General features: G+C 46.8%; 1 protein-coding gene across 1 annotated transcript in view; it reads right to left on the bottom strand.

Moving 5' to 3' along the window:
• LOC125943523 (uncharacterized) overlaps positions 1–20,493 on the bottom strand; it is an 82,395-nt gene that overhangs the window by 35,065 nt on the left and 26,837 nt on the right. The window contains exons 7-12 of the mRNA XM_049662882.1: positions 16,889–16,990; positions 15,163–15,225; positions 14,012–14,077; positions 13,860–13,925; positions 11,092–11,192; positions 2,936–3,036 (exon numbers count right to left, since the gene is read on the bottom strand). Coding sequence (XP_049518839.1) covers positions 2,936–3,036; positions 11,092–11,192; positions 13,860–13,925; positions 14,012–14,077; positions 15,163–15,225; positions 16,889–16,990 — 499 coding nt within the window. The remainder of the gene's footprint in view (positions 1–2,935; positions 3,037–11,091; positions 11,193–13,859; positions 13,926–14,011; positions 14,078–15,162; positions 15,226–16,888; positions 16,991–20,493) is intronic.

Below are 20,493 nucleotides of genomic sequence, written 5' to 3'. Positions count from 1 at the left end.
CGCAATTCTAGTTAATGAGCTGGTCTACTCGAAGAGGCGGACATTACTTGCACAAAAAATTGAAATGCACAATCGACTAATTAAAAAATCACTAATTAAGTTTTTAACTAATTACCTGATGGCCCATAGTGCAATTTACAAATTGTCAGACAGAAATGCATTGGCGTTCCAGTTCATTTTGTGCATCAATGCAAAAAGCGACGTTTTGTTAAGAACCTAACTGGAACGCCAATTCGTTCCAGTTGGCGTTCCAGTTAATTTTGTGCATCAATGCAAAAAGCGACGTTTTGTTAAGAACCTAACTGGAACGCCAATGCATTTCTCCGCAAAGTTCGGGAATTAATATCTCGTAACTGGTGTCATCGCGAGAATTCGTTCCAAGTGGATCCGCCTTGCGAACTCCACGGCTACAATTTGTAAATTGCAATATGGGCCATCAGGTAATCGACGACATCGACGACACAGACGCTCGTTTTGCTGCCAGTTTCGGTTTCAAGAAGCCTGCCAAGGGGAACTAACTGTTCGCGTAGCTCCCACATGAGCTCCGCTATTCAAAATTTGTTCATTGAGGTAGGTAGTGTTGAGGACGGGCCCCAAATTACTCATTTACTGTAGCCACTTACTATTGATAATTAGAATGTTAATTACCGTAACTTCGCTAATTACGCAGGTAAGTGCGGCAATTGTTCTGTATCTAGAGGCCGCCAATCCGTACACTCGAATGGTAACAATAACGTGACCAAGATATCTATTTCTCTAATTAAAAAAAATTGGTTTAGCTAAAAAAACACCCTGTATATTGTATTTATTGATTTGGTATACTCATTGTTTGATTATTGTTTTGTTCCAGTTGATTTCGATATTATGTTGCCACTTGGATGGTGCTCTTTCCCGAGTTTCTTGTAATTTTTGTTCCAATTTGTGTGCACAGTGTTCGCAGATTCACGAGTGTTTTTTTTTAATTATTTGTTCGTTTTGTGTTACGGTGAATTTATGTTAGGCATACCTAAAAGCACTCAAAATACTGCATTCAGTTTTGCTTTTATCTCATAATGTGACACCTTAGATGCAAAATTTGTATGTAACAGTGTGACTCACTGCATTGTTGTCAACTCCATAATGTGGGGGATTAGGGTTCCTTCAAGCCGCTATTGTTTTCTTCCCTAACCTAATGAATTTTATTTTTATGAAAATAATAATAAAAGAAAAGAAAAATGGCTCTTGGGGCGGGGGGAGGGGGGTGCAGCTCAGATGCATTCTTATCTAAACACATGTAGACACGTAAGCGCAACATTAACATGCACATATGCGCCTGCAGACTGGCATCGCAGGCACGCAGGGACGCCCATCTTCACCGATGGGCGTCCCTGCGATGGGCGTCCCAGCGATGGGTGTCCCTGCAAGTGGTGGTATTTTATACTGCCGCCGCAAGCTTTCAAGGCTCAACAATAGATGGCGCGAGCGCAGCGGCGTCAATCAAGGCAGGGGTGAAATTTCACCCACCACAAAGTACAAAATATGTTAATAGTCATGGCTAGGTGGCGTATGCCACCGCCCGGTTTAAAGGGTTCAGCCTCATCCATCCATCCATCCATCCATCCATCCATCCATCCATCCATCGTCTGATGACTTTTAATGATAATCAGGTCAGCGAGCATAGGATACAGGAGGTTACGCTGGAGGTGGTGGATAAGTACAAATATCTTGGAGTGTGGATAAACAATGGGGCTGAGTACCTAACGGAACATGAAAATATGTGACGGCTAAAGGTAGCAGAAATGCAGCTGTGATGAAAAATAGGGCACTGTGGAATTACAATAGGTACGAAGTGGTGAGAGGGATTTGGAAAGGGGTGATGGTCCCTAGTTTGACTTTCGGCAATGCGGTCCTGTGCATGAGATCAGAGGTTCGAGCAAGGTTGGAAGTTAAGCAGCGAGGGGTAGGTAGACTGGCTCTGGGAGCACACGGAAATACACCAAATAAGGGGGTACAGGGTGACATGGGATGGACGTCATTCGAGGGCAGGGAAGCCAGCAGCAAGATAGAATTTGAGGAGCGATTGAGTGAAATGGCAGAAAAGCGGTGGGCAAGGAGAGTTTTCAGTTATTTGTACATGAGGAATGTTGATACAAAATGGAGGAAGCTGACCAGAAAACTGTCAATCAAATATTTGGACTGCAGGAGGGGTGCAAACCAGGAAACAGCGGTTAAGAAAAAGGTTAAGGAAACAGAGAGGGGTCTGTGGAAAACAGGGGATGCAGACGAAATCAGCACTGGGAACATACCGAACTTTCAAGCAAGAAATTGCCAAAGAAAATATCTACGATAATTCTAGGGGAAGCTCTTTGTTGTTTGAAGCCAGGACGGGAGTATTGCGGACTAAGATGTACCGAGTCAAGTACCAAGGTATAGACACGTTGTGCTGTGCGTGTGGAGAAGAAGAGGAAACGGCTGAACACCTCATACTTTTCTGTAAAGGGCTTAACCCTACATTGCAAGGCAATGGGGCTGATTTTTTCAAAGCATTGGGGTTTAGGGACAGTGAAGGCAAAATAGACTTTAAGTGGGTAGAAATAACCAAACAGAGGTTGTCTGATTGGTGGATAAAATCAAGGCAGGGGTGAAATTTCACCCACCACAAAGTACAAAATATGTTGATAGTCATGGCTAGGTGGCGTATGCCACCACCCGGTTTAAAGGGTTCAGCCTCATCCATCCATCCATCCAGCCGCAGGGGCCTATGGAAGTGTCTTCTCTGTATGTTACTCTATGGCCACACCGTGGCTGAAACGCACACCGTGGTGTGCGCGCTTTTGTCGCCAACCGTCGTGAGATATACGATGGTTCTAAGCGTATCTAGCCACGTAGCTGAGCTCATTGGCTCGTACTTTTCCGAAATTCATGGGGCCTCAACCCACCAGACGCATGTACATACCATTGTTTGAGTCCAGCCAGGCAACCTTGACATCAGTAGGTGCGCGCACGTTTACAGCGCTCACCGTGGTGTCCGTGGCGAAGGGCGTGGCACCGGTGCCCCTGCCGAAAGCAACCGTAATGCTTAGCTGTATAGTGCACACGGCCTGCACATCCCCCGTGCAGGCCGTCTTTTACTGCGCTCCCATATTGGCGAACCAGCGCAGAAATTCGCATTCACACACTCGAAAAATGTTTACACCCTTAAGGGTAGGTTAAGGGCTTCTCCCATGGGTAGCACCCCTACCGTTAGGGCTTTAATAAATATTTACCTATAGCGCACGACAACGAGCTTTAAAGGAACATTAAAGAGAAAAAGTATTTCCTTTTGAATTGAAGTTACTCTGCCACAATACCGAAACCACCAATTTTGCCGAGGGAAGGCGCTTGGTAAGCCAGGAAAAAAAACGAAAAAAAAAACGAAAAGCCGCATAGACGAAAAGACGGGTAGCGACGCCACCTTGAAGTTCCCGCACCACCCCACCGTGACGTCATGGATTTTGACAGCGTCTACTAGGGCGTTGTAAATTTTTTACCGGCAAAAGATTGACTACATTTCGTCCTAAGGGAGCCAGAGACTGAATATGGCAAGTTTCGCGAACGTTTACTGAGCCAACGTGGCCCAAACACGAAAAAATACTTTGAAAACTGTGGCGTCACACTAGGTAGTGGCGTTGGGGTTACGAAGCGAAACTGAAAAAAAAAACAAAATGACACTTTGAGCTGCATTTTTTCTTCTAATAATTGACCTACCATAGTGTAATTAACGACAACAGAGTTCTGAATAAGACTATCAGTTTAAATTGATTTAATGGTTTTGCTCGAAAAGGCGTGGTTGACAACAGTGTAATGATTCTGACAGCTTTGGACGAATCTCGCGCAGAAATCTCCGAGAAGAGATTTTGACCGCGACAGCTTTGAAATGTTATTTACGTAATTCTGATTTTTTTATGTTGTCTATTGGAGCTATCATAACTTTGTACTTGCCAGAGAAAGCCGGCAAACAAGACATTCATTGGTCTCCGCCAACAATTGGATCTTACACCGTCAACGTGAGGGTGTTAGCCGTGGAACAACCAAACGCCCTTTATACAACCCACAAATGCGCGAGAATGTTTAGCGTGCACGAGGACAAAAACGTAGACAGAGCTCACCCAGTTGAGCACTTTATTGAGCTATTTCGCACCCGGCCTCGACATTTTCCGCCATATATCGTGGTGCGACGAGCCCCGCGAGTGATGCTCGTGAGCGGCCATATGCAATGGCGGCCGAGAGGCATGCTTATCGCCGCATTTTCCACGTCGTTTGGGGCCATGAAAATGTTTGGCGCATAACGCGTCCTCATAGCATTTGCATCGCTCTCGTGTGTTGACATTTGTGTTTTGGGCCACCATTTTTTTAAAAACGCGTTTATCTGAAATAATATTGGTTCAACATTGCAAACGTTCTGCGACTTTTTCGCACTTTTCACTGCTGCGTTCATAATGTAATCAAGATTATTAAGTTTTCACATCATCAGAGATTATGATAACAGCGACTTTTTTTGTATATTTATGAAAACAAACGCACGGAAGGCAGCGCCTTCCCTCACGTGATGCGCGTAGTCAGCGAAGTGAACGAGAGATGGCGCCACCAGCGCTTGCGTCGCGCAAGCGGATACCTGTGGCGCGCGCGACGCTATCGGTGATATTCGGCCGCCTGTCAGTCAGCTGAGTAGCACTGAGTCACTTGCGCTTCACGAGATAGCGATAATGTGGCCTATAACATGCTTTCATCACCACTAGTCGGCGCGCATGCTGTCTCAACGTAGAAAACGAGCGCGTTGGCGCCAATGTACTAGGATGACTCATTCAGATTCTCGGTGATGCGTCTTCCGCCCTATGAAGCAGACGTCTTGTGCGCAGCTGACGACGGAAGCGAGATACGCTTTTGACGGAATAATTGTAAGCTTTGACCTAGCTGCTTTATTCTTACAGAGGAGGAAAAGTATTGCTTTAACAAGAACGGTAGGCTCGGTGCCTCTATTTCAGTTTCTTAGGCAAAGCATAGAGAAAAATTCAACAAGAGGGGCACTCGGCAAAAACTGGCAACAGGAAACACGTCACCATACGTCACGCTATAGTATTTATGCCGAACGTTAGCTGCCGCGAGCATCGAAAAAACGAAAGTGAAATTAAGTTAACAGACATTGATTTATTTTTTAAACTCTTTGCCGCGAAAACTAAAACGTTTTGCGTGTAAATGAACGTAAACTTTGCGAATTATTTTCCTTGCCTTACCTAGCGACAGGCCAATGACGCGCCAGATGCATGCGTCATCCGCCAGACCAACGCCACCTAAAAAGGCGTTGGCCAGACACTCCGCCGAAGTAGGGAGCCTACATGCAACGCCGTTTTAAAACGGCGTTGCATGTAAGCTGCCTACCCGGAAGCCATCGAGGACGGCTGCGCGCGCGTTCGAGCGCTCGCACGCGGCGACCCGTCTGTCTGTCTTTTTTTTTTTTTTAATGCAACCGGGTTTATTGGGCTCTCAGCGTATTCTTGCGTTCCTTCTGCACTGGGACAAGACACCACTGCACTATTGGACTAAGGCACGGTGAGGAATCTTGTTTCACAGTATACGACGCAATTAGGCTTACGGCACGGGACCGGGACTTAGGACGCAGTTAGCGAAAAAAAAAATCACAGCATATCCACGGGGTGAATGATGAGTGGGCGAAGCTCCGGAAGGAATCATCGGTAAACCGTGAATCTTCCGTGTAATTCGCCCAGTCGATCATCATGTAAAGACGTGAGAAACACTGTGTGTATATATACAAAATCAACTTTAATTTGTTCGGTTGAGGACTTAATCCATGAAATCTGCACTCTCAAGTTGCTGCCGCGTAATCGCACTGGTGATTGCGTTGGCCCAGACCGACCCCCTTCACAAAGGCGAGTAGCGAGATTCGTCGTACCGATCGTCCCGGAGTGTGCCCCGATCACGTCTTGTACACTCTTCTCACAGCGTCTTACACCAGCTTCTTACACGGGCCGTAACGCGCTAGCACAAACGCGTTATAAACGCGCAGTCTTTCGTTAATGTTGGGTATTGTCATCGTGGTGCGTGTGTGTGTCCATGTGCGCTTCGTGGCGTAGTAGCTAGCGCCGCGCGTTCGGAAGCGAGGCGTCCCTGGTTCGATTCCGCGCTACGGACACAACTTTCGGAATTTTTTAGGGGCGAAGCTCCTTAGGGTGTGGGTCTGTCCCTCCTCGGTAGTATGTAGTAGTAGTAGAAGTCGTCGTAGTAGGTAGCCACGTCTACCTTTAGGGGCGAAGCTCCTTAGGGTGTGGGTCTGTCCCTCCTCTGTAGTATGTAGTAGTAGTAGTCGTCGTAGTAAGTAGCCACGTCTACTTTTATGAGAAAAAAAATTCCGAAAGTTATGTCCGTAGCGCGGAATCGAACCAGGGACCCCTCGCTTCCGAACGCGCGGCGCTAACCACTACGCCACGAAGCGCTTTTTCTTTCTTTATTGCCTTTATTAAATTCACACAGAAATACAGTGTACAATCATATCAGCACATCAAGGGCTGAAAAGAGGAACAATCAAAACTCGGGCATGTACATCAGCCCTTCTAACCTAGGAAGCCAGTCTGGTTCGGGTTCATGCAGTTTATACACTTGAACCATTCTGCTAACAGATTCGCGAAAGTAACTCCTTATTGGCTGCGCGTCAATATCTGCATGACGATATGCCATTCTTGACAACCAAATACTATGTAGGCCCAGGAGCATTATCATGTCGAATGGGATGCCTTCGTCGTTATTGACCGGTAAAAATCTAATGCCGTAGCTATCTATAGGTAAGTCTTTTTTTAAAGTTCTTTGAAGTATGTCCCAAAAGAAGTAACCTCCGGAACAATCTAGAAAAACGTGTTCAATTGTCTCTGGTTTCCTACATATAAAACAGTGAGTGCCCCAAGGTACGAACATTCCTTTTTCTTCCATATATGTCTTTACTTCTAGCGTATTAGTATGCAGTTTAAAGAAGAAGGTTTGACACCTCCCCTAACAGGCATGTTTTTTACCCTTTTTAAGATGTCTTGACCTGGACCATCATTGTATTGGGTTCTATACAGGGGAGCGGGAAGAAATACATCACATAGGTCTTTGTATAGTTTTTTCCGCGATACGCCACAGAGGTATTCGAGGGAGAAATGATTTTGTAAGATACGACACGAAAGGTACACTTCTCTCATATACCCAGAAATGCTACCTGGCATATTTTCTGACCACACAATTAAGTTTGGCAGGTGTTTACCTAACCTCACTTGGCACACAGTTCGTAAAAAGGGGTCAGTAGCATTGCGAAAAAACACAAAACGATTCACCAGCTGTCTAAGATACAGATGTGACAGGCCAAGTCCTCCTAGGCGGACACGTCTAAAAATACTTGTTCGTTTAGTTCTTTCCCACGTGGAACCCCAGACAAAAACAGCAAAAGCACGATGCAATTTTTGAATGTTAACGCGTGAGCAATGTAATACTTGCAGCACGTACCACAGCTTGCTAATAAGGAACAAGTTGCAAATTGTGGCGCGTGCAAATATAGATAGGTTGAAGCCTTTAAAACGCTCGGAGCTTTTTCGTATTGCGGCAACTTCTCCACGCCAATAGTGTTCACTGTCTCTATAATGCTGCAAGGGTACACCTAAGTATTTAACTGGCGTAGTTACCCAAGACATGTTTGGGAAAATACTTGGGGTTGATACACATGGGACACACGCACCACGATGACAATAAATACCCAACATTAACGAAAGACTGCGCGTTTCTAACGCGTTTGTGCTAGCGCGTTACGGCCCGTGTAAGAAGCTGGTGTAAGACGCTGTGGCCTCTCCGCCTTACCCCCGTATTCATAAACGCTCCTCGACATGAACTTGACTTGCCACCGCCTTGGGCAGCGCGTTCGAAACGCGTTGAAGGCGGTGGCAAGTCAAGTTCAAACGCGCTGCCCAAGGCGGTGGCAAGTCAAGTTCAAGTCGAGGAGCGTTTATGAATACGGGGGCTATACTCTCTTAGCAGTCATGTGGTGGCGTCGGCAAACGCGGTGCACGTTCCGGCATGTGTAAACGGCTGCGTAATACGCTGTGGCCTCTCCCCCTTACTAGAGAGTACTGCACGTTTCTAACGCGTTTGTGCTAGCGTCCCCTTAAGCGGGAGATGGTGCAATTATAATGAAGGGCGCTGTTATAAAACAGGAATGACGTCACATATGGCGCGTGTCATTGGTGGAAGTCAATCGTTCGATTTCGTGCGGCGAGACTGGGCGAATTACACGGAAGATTCACGGTTTACCAATGATTCCCTCCGGAGCTTCGCGCACTCATTATCATTCACCCCGTGGATATGCGGTGTTTTTTTTAGGGGCGAAGCTCCTTATAGCGGCACCTGTTCGTCCCCGTCGTAGTAGGTAGCCACGTCTAGCTTTATGAATTGCTCAATAGATGGCGTTGTGTGTCCGTATATGTATGTATACCCATATATGCATACATATGTATACGTATAGTATAACCGGAAGCCGACTTCCGCTTCCGGTTCCACTTCCGGTTCCGGAAGCCAGCTTCGGCTTCCGGAGAACGCTTCCGGCGTTTTATGAAAAAAAAAATCCGAAAGTTGTGTTTGTAGCGCGGAATCGAACCAGGGACCCCTCGCTTCCGAACGCGCGGCGCTAACCACTACGCCACGAAGCGCACATAGACACACGCACCACGATGGCAATAAATACCCAACATTAATGAAAGGCCGCGTTTCTAGCGCGTTTCTAACGCGTTTGTGCTAGCGCGTTACGGCCCGTGTAAGAAGCTGGTGTAAGACGCTGTGGCCTCTCCGCCTTACATTCAACGCGTTTCGAACGCGCTGCCCAAGGCGGTGGCAAGTCAAGTTCAAGTCGAGGAGCGTTTATGAATACGGGGGGTATACTCTCTCAGCAGTCATGTGATGGCGTCGGCAAACGCGGTGCACGTTCCGGCATGTGCAAATGGCTGCGTAAGACGCTGTGGACGCTCCCCCTTACTAGAGAGTACTGCACGTTTCTAACGCGTTTGTGCTAGCGTCCCCTTGAGCGGGAGATTCGATGATTCCCTCCGGAGCTTCGCCCACTCATCATCATTCACCCCGTGGATATGCTGCGATTTTTTTCATAAAACTAGACGTGGCTACCTACTACTACTACTACTACTACTACTACTACTACTACTACTACTACTACTACTACTACTACTACTACTACTACTACTACTACATACTACAGAGGAGGGACAGACCCACACCCTAAGAAGCTTCGCCCCTAAAACAGCTTGGCCACCTGGCGCAGTTAATTTGGGGTACCCAGTGGCCGCACAGGGCGCTGTGACGCAGATAGCGAGAACCAACTCGGCCGTGGTGCGTAGTCTAGTGCATCTTGCTAGGAGAAGTGTGTGCCGCTTTCTCTGACGCCAGCCATTACTGAAAAGTAATTTCGTTACTTTCTGGGGTACTTTTGAGGCACGCTGGCAGCACAGCGTGCTGTGACGCAGTTAACAATAAGCAGCTCGGCCGTGGTGATAAAGTTAGTTTGGCGTGTAATGAATCCTAGAGGGACAAGTTTGTGACGTTTTTTGTGGCCCCGCAACAACATATACCTTCTTTTGGTACTCACGTCTGTTGAAAACGCGATGGGCGATTGCCAAGAGTGGAAACATGGGAGCGTGTTTCTGGCGCCGGCAGAACGCGTGAAAGATAACGCCGAGGAACGTATCAGAAACTTGTAATTCGAAAATTCCGTAGTCTAAAGGATTGAAAACAGGCTTTGCAGCCACGCATTTTTCTTGAGGTCCTGTTGCGTCCCTCTCTATGTATGTAGCGTACCATCGCGTCGCCCGAGGCCAAGTTTTGGAAACGCGAAGTCGCCCGTGTATTTGTGTGGCTAAAGTGCAGGAAATAATCAACGGAAATGCTTGGAAATCAGATGTTTTCTTATATTTATGGTATTGTTTGGAATGAGTCGTGCATTTTCTACGCTATGTATCTAAAAGCGCATTGCTTTTGTTTGTAATGCCGCCCATTCACCGCTTCCGCACGTTACTCCTCTACACGCAGTATTACTATATCTAAACACCAAATGACACATGCTTGTAACATGCTGTTTCGTGCTTGTAAATGTAACATGCTTGTAATTTACTTTTTTTCAGCTGATGCTGTCCGGTGGAGCTTCATACAGCAACTACTGCTTACGTGGGGTCACAACGTTGGATGAACGCACAAAAAGCGCGGAACGAGCCTTTATTTGGAGCAAAATAAATATTTCCTCATTTCACAGGGAGTCTTGCGTGTACTTTGTGAAATTGCACGTGGCACAGATTCGATGGGACTTGACAAGATCGTTCGCAATCATATTCACCAAATAATAAGCCGATTCCGCACGAAGACCGTGCGCGATCGGACAAAAAAAAAAAAAAAAGAACGCAGACGGCGTGCCAGCTAGCGTTCAAAATGCGCGCGCCAAAACCGGAAGTGATACATGCCGACTGCTTGGCGCGCTGCTGTCAATTCGGCCGCTTAGCTCTATGGCAGTGTCCCCTGTTGTTGAATTTCTTTCTCTGTGGGCAAAGCGTCGAACTTGCGTCACGTTACGAATGGAAAACAGGGCCATCTGCGCCATTTTGCTCACGTAGCGCCTACGTCACGTCTCGAAGAAATTGGCGTAATGTGCATAATAGAGCCCCTTGTCTTATCTTCGTGGTTTCCGGCTTCGGAGTACACGTGGCGCCAATTTTTTTGGACTTTGAAACTTTGCAAGCTTTCAGAGTTTTTCCAAACAAGCCAACAAGGCACATTTATGAATACGGGGGTAAGACTAGGGTTGACAGATAGCCCATGCGTCGCGGACGTAGCACGCGATGCACCAGTATGTACCCAAGACCCCTACAAAGAGAAAGCCGAGAAGACAGAGGAAGAAAAGGACGAAGACGTTGCAAACATCGGAGAGTTCAGACAATAGCGATCGTGCTGGCGCAAAATTGGTTTTGAAACAGTCAAAGAGAAAATGGTGCGTGCACCGAGCCCGTGCTTCTCGTAGATTGGCGAAGTGTCGCTTACGGATCGCTCCATGTGACCTTTTTTGTGGCTCCTATGTCCCTCTTCAGCTTCTTCGTTACGTAGGTTTCCTGGCGCCAGTGAACGAGCTGTTCTTTAGTAATCTGCGAGGGCACAGGCATTATGTGAGCAAAACATGTTCTATAGCGTACAACGATCACACTTCACGGTATGTACTTTGCATAAGCGACAGCTGCCGGTGAGCATCGAGTATACTTATTACGAATGAGAGAAGAAAGTCAACTGTTCCTGTTAGATCTCTTTTTTTTACAAAACGATTACACGCGAAGAAATGTAACACACCGAACTGATGAGCTGGTTGATAAAATATGTAGTACAAGCGGAATACGTAAGAAGCAGTGTCCTGATCCTATAGTTTGTGTGTTCGCGTAGCACTATAGTGTATACAACACAAAACATGCGCTTAATTTCAGTCGTGGTTTAATTTCAGCCGTGGTCGTAGATGTGCCGTACAACTTAGTCTTGTAAACGTCCGTCCGTCCGTCCATCCGTCCGTCCATCCGTCCATCCATCCATCCATCCGTCCATCCGTCCGTCCGTCCATCCGTCCGTCCGTCCGTCCGTCCATCCGTCCATCCGTCCGGTCTTCGTGCTTGTGGCTTCACAATTTATCTTGCTAAACTTCCAAATTTCCAAGCATTTCAAGTTTTCTAACGAACACCTGGCACTAACTCTCCATCATCCCTATAGGTTGCATATTGACCCTTTTCGCGGAGTAGTTTGCTCTAGAGGAACGAGATGGCGCTTTCGGCAGCGTGCCATACGTTGCCCCAGCGAATGCGCACGAGTACGAAACCATTACTGCTTCTTCCCTGCTACTGAGCGATCAGCTGTCGTAAATGCAAACTGAGTGTTCGCTAACGCACTGTGCCGAATTTATGCTGCAAAATGTGTAACGATAAAGGGAACATGTTGCTGCAAAGTGAAAGTGCTCCTGGGCGTCTGGCCGAACGCTATACCGGCCCGGTAGCAACCTATAACAGATGTGTGCGGTTGTTCGCTGCAAAAATAGTGATTCGCATATTAAGGAATGGAATCAACCTGTGTCGCCTCTGCTACATAAGGAATGCCTGTGTTGCCGCCCTTCGCGATGCACGACTTTCCTGGAGGATCAAAAAAGATAATTCATCCGTTAGCGCTGTATAGCTATCCTCCAAAGAAAGGATTTCAACTCCGGAACGTCGGCACTTAAGAGTGAGTACCTCTCGTTACAAAAGGAAGTAGCGCCACTTACTGGCATAGTAAACTTCTCGCACGTTATCTACACACATCCACGCCTACTCGCACGCAAACTTACGCCCGCCCTATCGCCAACGAATCAATAAGTGAATGGGCGCACACTTGAATCAATGTGTCGAAGCATGAGTGACGGCGACTACACCGACAAGACACGAATGTTTGGAGCTGAACGTTTTGTGACAGACCACGTAGTAAGCGAGGGATTAGCCATAATACGCCCTTTACTACACGCTTCCGCAAAGTACCGAACGTTCACGTTCCAAGCTTTGTGCGCAGCAGGAACAAATCTGTCGCAACAAAGCACACCCGCGAGCGTTTAGGGTGCAAATAAACAATAAGACAGAGTACTGTCTTAGCTGCAAACGCTCATACTTTTTGTTTATGGAGATGGTGAATCTTTGCTTAAAGGAAAATGCCTATGAAACAAGAAATACAGAAATCTGGAACGTTCCTTACTTTCGTACTAATTATGGCTTTCAGGTGCTTCGATGTGTTCTTCCGCAAATTCTAAATCATTTCACTAGCAAAGGTATAGATGTGTCTCATTTAAGTGTCGCCGAATTAGCGGCTCTTTTTGTTGTATAAACTATGAAGCAATTTAAGTGCAGAAGATTGCAGGAGGTTTCTTTGTTCTATAAGCTATGTATAAACTATGTTGTCAGTTTTCCTTTATGGCTTGATCTTTACGTAAAACAATGTTACAGTTAAAAAAAAGTGCTGTGATATTGTGATGTCCTTCAGCTGCGGCCATCGCTCACAAAGGGGGCGGAGTGGTCATTTGAATGGCTTTTCCCACCGCCTCCTGTTACACTGTACTGTGACGAAGCAAATAAAGCAAGCAAGCAATCAATCAATCAATCAATCAGATAATGGTCGCACCGAGGAACCGAGGAACTTTACTGAGTCAGAGATATGACAAGCCGCTGCTTCAAAATGTTTGCCAAATAAAGTACGAAGAGCACACTGATCCCGATTTAATTCATAAGCGGAAAGTTTGAACAGCTTGGAGCACATTTATAGCCCCGCTTTTAGTACAAGCACCGTGTATACGCTGCTCGCGCCGTTTAGACAAGGCGTAATGAGCTCTGAAAGCAATTACAACCTGTGGTCAAAGCTTCGTGTCGTACACACAGTTACCGTCTACGCTATGCGTCGAAACGGAGGTTCGCTGCGCCGCACCGGCGTCACGCGCTTGCATTGTAAACGCGGAGGCAACGGAGCAGCTGAGGCAAGCAATGGACGCGTCACCAAGTGGTCAAACATGGCAGCGCCCAAAGGAGCGCCGCGAAAAGGGTCAATACAGAGCTATATCTTGTTCAAAATTATGAAGCAGCACAGACGTCTGAAGCCACAAGGACGTAGTTCCTTAACACCTGTCATTCCCACGCTGGCTGAAGCGGTATAGTCGAACTTCCCGTAGGCTCTAGCGTCAGTGTTGTTTTTAGTCATTTTTGTGGTAAGGTATGCGGAAGAAGGCCGCGAAAACGCTCGTGCGAAGGAAGCACACTTACCGGACTGAAAGCACCCAATTCTGCGTCAGTGGCCGTGGCTTGAAAGCGATGTGCGGTAACGTATTTCTGCGGATATCAGGAGCAGCGAAGTGCGCTTGTGTTAGTTTGAGGACAGAGCAGTAACAGACGGGGCTTTCACAATTATGGGATACCTGTATAGCAGTCTGGATGGCTGTGTCACCAAGAATGATGTGCACCATCCGGAACACCAGTAAGTCCTGCAGAGGAGAGAGCTGTGGTTGGAGAAGCGGTTGTTTCGAGATAGCCACAGTCCTGCTCCTGTGCCGACGGCGGGCACGAAATACGACCAAATTCTGTTTTTCGAACAGTAATCGACTTATACAGGGGTTGAATTTAGGTGAGGAACAAGATTCTCCTCGCCCAGCCATGCAGGCCTACCCAGGCAGCAGTACGCTGATCATCCTGGCCATACATCTTGCCCAAACGCTCGTAAAGAAATGAAAATATAGAGGCTATGTAAGGCCTCTAAGCTTACGTGGAAAATATTTATGAAGAATGCATTGGGGTAACGGGGAAATTGGGGCGTTATAGCTTGGCGGTAAAGAAACTTGTTTGCAGTATGCTTGTTAAACTAGGGTTGTTTATTGCAACTTATACGTTTATAGTCTTCGATGAGACGCCAGGGTTGGGGTGTCGCGCCCGTTGTATCATTCGAGAGCCCTGCACTGCGCGCAGAGATGGAAGACACTAAAACCTACCGGGTACAAAGCGCTTATTCTATGGTTAACATTTCATACGGACAAGCTAGAACACTCTAGGTTATGTATGCCGCGATTGTTTCTTATTTTTGTTTGCATTGAATGCGTATCACAATTCGACCTTTTCATCTTCGTCTTCAGCTGGATTCTCTAAGAGGAAGAAGTTAGTAGAAGGATAAATAGGAATGCCCCAATAAATAAGTAAACAAAAAAAAAAAAACACTAATTACATTCTTAGTTATTCCCTTTATGAGCCCTGATGAAATTACGAGATAAAAGTCTGTCAGTCGCGAAGTCATGCCTCGCTTACGTGAATACAGCGCCAGTTTCGAGGTTTTCCTCCAAAAATGTGATACGAAATATACTAGTTTTCCAAAAGGCCACCAAATTTTCGTTAGGCTTCAGCCCGTGCACGAGGGGTCGACACTGACAAATTCACGATATACTTATTCTGAGAACCTGCGTATTTCCATTCATCGAGCAATACTGATATCATCGCCTCACGGAATAACTAGAGGACAAGAAATCTATTTCGGCCGAGTAACCACGACAAATATAAGAGTACAAGCAAACAGCGAACTCACCCTTGTAGTAGGATCCGGGGTGGACGTTTTGCAATTCTTTAGTTGTTTTAGGAGCTTAGCTGCCTGTATTGAAATAGAGGAATGACAAGGGAAGTGAGGGCAAGAAATCGTAAAGACAGAGAGTCACGACAAGCTACACATATGCAAGCGCACATCGTCTAAAGCGGCAATTAAGCAACGCTGCACCATACGGTGCTGTACTGTACAGGCGCTGAACTTCGAAGGCATGGAGGCGCTATGCGCGATTATTATCCACATGCTACTCCGGCTGATGACATTTATTACGTCACCTTGTCGAGGAATTCGAGATTCGACAAAGCCTTTAAGGCGCCGCAGCATCGATTTTCGCGCCCTGAAGTATAAGGTGTACGAGACCGATATAGCTGGTGGTTCACCTTTATAAACAATGCAAAACCAAACAACGGCCGCGAAAAAAAAAAATATAAAATAAAAACTTAGGGGCAGCTTAACACTAGTGGGCGAAGACTGGGCAAACAGCACAGCTGGTGACTCCACCTAACTTTATCTCGGTTCGGCCAAGTTTTTGCGAGGTTATGCTTCCAGACTCGGCCACATGTTGCGCAAGATCACCTATAGAAATCATCGACAGCCCAAGGCGCAACGAACACTCGGTCATTAAAGTGTCTGGAGGCTTCTGGACGCTCAAACGCTTTTGCTCGGTTTCGCAGGCTCGTAACTCCAGATCTCCTGCGAATCACTGACGTTTTGTCGCCGTTTCGGCGGCGCGATACTCGGGATCGGACCGAAATCTAATGTCCCTATATAAGGACTTTACCGAAATCCCCTCACTCGCTCTCGAGTAGCGCTTTCACGCCGCCGCGCCGCTTCGGCCGCCCCATCTTCGCGGCGATGTGCTCGGCGCGGAGAAGGCGCGCGATCCGGCGCGCGCGGTGACGTCACGGTTCACGCAGCTGTGACGAGGATCGGCGCGGACGGCGCAGCTGGGGCAAAGCGTTGCTAGACGACGCATGGTGACGTTATCGCCAAGCGGAGGTTTTGCGTCCCGCACTCGACGGACTATCTTCGAAATTAAACAGCTTCGCTAGTAGCACTTGGACCCTTTCTGCACAACCTCCAGGATCGGCCCACAGTATTTGTTCGCACTACGCGGCTTAACCAAGAGCTTAAACAGCTCCGATGTTAAAAAAAAAGAAAGAAGAGGGGGTAGGACTGGGGGACATAGACAAACGACTACTGCACTCCTGGCCGCTAATGGTTGCTGGCGCTATCAGCTGCTGCAGTGCGCATTATATATATATATATATATATATATATATATATATATATATATATATATATATATTATATTGCGCATTATATAGTGCGCATTATATATATATATATACATATATATATATTATTGATTTCAATCCTGCGTTTAATAAATTAAAAGATGCGCCGGCGCACGTAGAGCAGAGAAAATATTTAACTGCGACGTTTCGGCCGGCTGGACCCCGGCCGCAACGCCGCAATTAAATATTGAGCGCTTGTCTACATGCACCTGCACTTTTAATATATATATATATATATATATATATATATATATAGAGAGAGAGAGAGAGAGAGAGAGAGAGGTGGGCGGTAGGTAAGCAAGCAGACCGTCTGAAGGCAGGCACAGCTGCAGTCTCTTAGCAAGTGCTTCGCGTCTGCGACGCAGTACCTTGCATGGGTATGCCAGCAAAACGACGAGACGACACACACTCACCAAAGTGCTTTCCTCAGTTACCGCCAACTGGCACAGGTAGGCGACGCCAGTCGAACCTAGCCAAGTGGGAGTGTTTGGCTGGCGCATGAGGACGTGCGTCCACTGCGACATTAGGCAAAATTTCAAAGCAACATCTCGTTTTTATCTCGAATCACACACACACACGCACACGCACACGCACACGCACACACACACACACACACACACACACACACACACACACACACACACACACACACACACACACACACACACACACACACACACACACACACACACACACACACACACACACACAAAAGCCCTTCCCTAGCTTAACTTTGCTTTTATTTGCTTAACTTGGTTTGGCTTGGCTGGTTCTTAGCCAAACTTAAGCGACCCCGAGTATCGGGACGATATATATAGGGTGTGTTCAAATTCTGGCCAGCATCGGAGACTGTCTACGTAGACAGCTAAGGAGACAGCCGAGACAGCTTCGAGGCCATGTACAGGAACGCGTTTCGAGCCGTCTCGATGACGTATGGAAGACGCGCCTGCGACGAGACGCCACCTCGCGGCGACAAGAAAAAGTTGAGAAAAGCACGCATTATTTCTGTATTCGAAGTCCTTGCGCCTGCGAACCTATGAAAAACACGATGTGAATTACATTAAGGGCGTAGGAAAGCACGTCTACGTTTTCTTGTGCGCAGACGACCTTCCTGTCGGTTTTCCAAGCATCCTGCTCAGCCACCATCTTGTTTGGACAGGAGAGTAGCCTGCATTGTTTCCGACTTCGATGCGGTCTTCGCGAAGCTGTCTACTTTGACGCCTTCGTGAGAATTGGAACGAGACTTAGATGCCGCTGTACACTTAGTCGTCTGCTTTGCCGTCTTATACCCCTGTCACACGGGCCTTCGAAAGTCTTTTGAGCAAAAAGACTTCTCCCGAAAAAGAGTGTCGCCCGCAGACACACGACAGGGAGCGATCTCTTTTCCCGAAGTGGTCTTTTCTGGAAGAGGAGTTCGCCGATCTCCTTTACGGCCGAAAAGGAGTAGCCTCAAAACCAGTGGGCACCAGCAATTATCACATATTAAAGAAAATAATCGAATCCATAATTTTCTGTCGCCTAGGCTCATCATAAAAAATAATTTTATGTCTCACAGAAGGCGTAGTAAACCCAGTAATGCTCATTTTCTTCTGTACTCTCGTAAGCAGGTCGAGCAGGCTGGGGATGTCACGTGATGACGCTCGTTAAACTACAATAAATCTTTATATGAACGTTTCTTACGTTAAATTTATTTGAAAAACGTGTAAACAATAAGTTTTTACTTTATATTTCGAGATACATAAGTTTTTTTTTTTTTGGTCGATATTGTTTCGAACGCTAGCGCCACGCTTTCGGTAGTGTGTCCAGAAGGAAACACTAAAAGATCGTCGGCGCCGTGTGTCTGCTGCGCAACACCTCTTCATTCAAAAGTCTTTCAGCTTGGTGATGATGATGATGATGATTGTTGGAGTTTATTGGCGCAAGGGCCAGATGTGGCCAAAGAGCGCCAAGGCGATGATAATGGCTTGTCAGTGGTATGAATAGTGAATTATAAGGTGTGGATAAAACAGATGTGGCATGGCTGTAAAGGGGCCTAAAAACAGTCGCTGTAAGGTGCGTAAAATCGGTAGGTAATAAGATTATGGCAATGACTAATGAGGTGTGCTATGGACACGAGAGATGCATTGTGAAAGGATGATATACTAAAATAAGTCACAGGCGGGAATTTTCAAAATGCACTACTGCCTAGACAGAGCCCTTTAAGTGCAAGGTCCTGGAGGCATGTGCTATACTGTACTCTATCGCGGCGGCATCCTCTGGAGAGAGGATGCGCTACGTATTTACAGGGCTTATAACATGTAGGACTACATCGCTCAAAAAAGCGAGGACTGCTTTGGTATTAAAAAGCGGTTCTTTACTAAGAAACATAGCGGCATGGAGAGGGATAGAACAGCGGTATGCCAGAGGAAAATGTTTCTTCCTCTCTCTCTCGGCTTCCCTACACTCCAGGAGGACGTGAAGAACGGTGAGCCTCTCGCCACATCCACCACAGGTTGGAGGATCATTACCATTCAACAGAAAATTGTGGGTACCACATGTGTGTCCTATTCTGAGGCGACAGAATAGCACATCAGTTCGCCGTGTTTTTGATGCAGAGGGCCAGAAACCTAACTGTGGCTTAATCAAGTGAACATTATTATTTGTTTCCGCATCCCACAAGCGTTGCCAGTGGCTTCGCACTTTCTTGCGCAAGAAAGGTTTCAAATCTGTTACAGGGACAGCAGCGGTAGGATTAATCGCTTGCGATGTTATTGATGTGGCCATTTGGTCGGCAAGAACATTACCCTCGATGTCTCTATGCCCAGGCACCCAGCATATTATGATTTGTTGTTTAGATGCATAAACAGAGCAGCTCAGTGAGTAAAGGTTGATAATTACAGGGTGTTTATGTTTTTGCGGCATCATTGACGCTTTAACAACGCTTAAAGAGTCGGTAAATATTACAGCCTTTTGGAGTTTCAATCTATCAATGTGTCACCGCCGATAGTACTGCGTAGGCCTCTGCCGTAAAGATTATTGTGTGGGGATAAAGTACATCGGATTCCGAGAAGGACGGACCGACTGCCGCATAGGAAACGCCAGCATGTGACTTTGATGCGTCTGTGTAAAATTCAGGGCAAGACTATTTCGACTTTAGTTCTAAAAAGTGCATTTGAATGTGTGCATCTGGCGCGCGTTTTGTGACTTCAATAAACGATGTGTCACATTCAACCAGCTGCCACTGCCACGGCGGTAGCAGCATGAAGTTTCAGACAGTTTCGATGCCTTCATAGAGCCAATGCATCTAAATTGTGTGAAGACCGTTTTTGTTCCTCATTGTGTGGTATCCATAGGCAACGGGCGTGTTGGCTTGTGGACGACCAACTGCTCGGCAGAACCCGTCTCGCTTCCAGACGGCTTGAAACTCGCCTACTTTACAAAATACACGTCTTCGTCCATAGCCGTACTAACAGACCCACCGTGTGAACCTGCTGACCTTCGCCACGTCTCGGGCAAAAAGCCTATGATAAACTAGTCTGTTTATGATAAACAAGTCGCTCAGCACAAGGGAGCGCCATACCTTGGTGAATAGACTTTCTAAGCATCTGTCAGTGTGACTTTGCGCAGCCGGACAAAGCGTTCTCGATTCCCGAGTCTCGAACACGCCATACTATCGATACGGGATCTGCGCGCCCGATCAGGTAAAAGCCTTATCGCGTTTCGCCTAACGAGCGCAAGATAATCGGGGAACAAGTGAGTGACATGATGAAAAATGAGATCATACAAGAGTCCTCGAGCCCTTGGGCAGCTCCGGTCATACTCGTCAGAAAGAAAGACGGTAACTGGAGATTTTGCGTCGATTATCGAAGATTAAACGCCGTGACTAAGAAGGATGTCTATCCGCTGCCCCGGATTGATGACGCAATTGATTGCCTTCATTCGGCCTCTTATTTTTCTTCAGTGGACCTACGCTCAGGATATTGGCAAATCCCGATGCACCTGGCAGACAAACAGAAAACAGCCTTCATATCTCCGGATG

This window comes from Dermacentor silvarum, chromosome 2 (assembly GCF_013339745.2).
Source record: "Dermacentor silvarum isolate Dsil-2018 chromosome 2, BIME_Dsil_1.4, whole genome shotgun sequence".
NCBI lineage: Eukaryota > Metazoa > Arthropoda > Arachnida > Ixodida > Ixodidae > Dermacentor > Dermacentor silvarum.
This window is presented reverse-complemented; position numbering and strand designations above follow the sequence as displayed.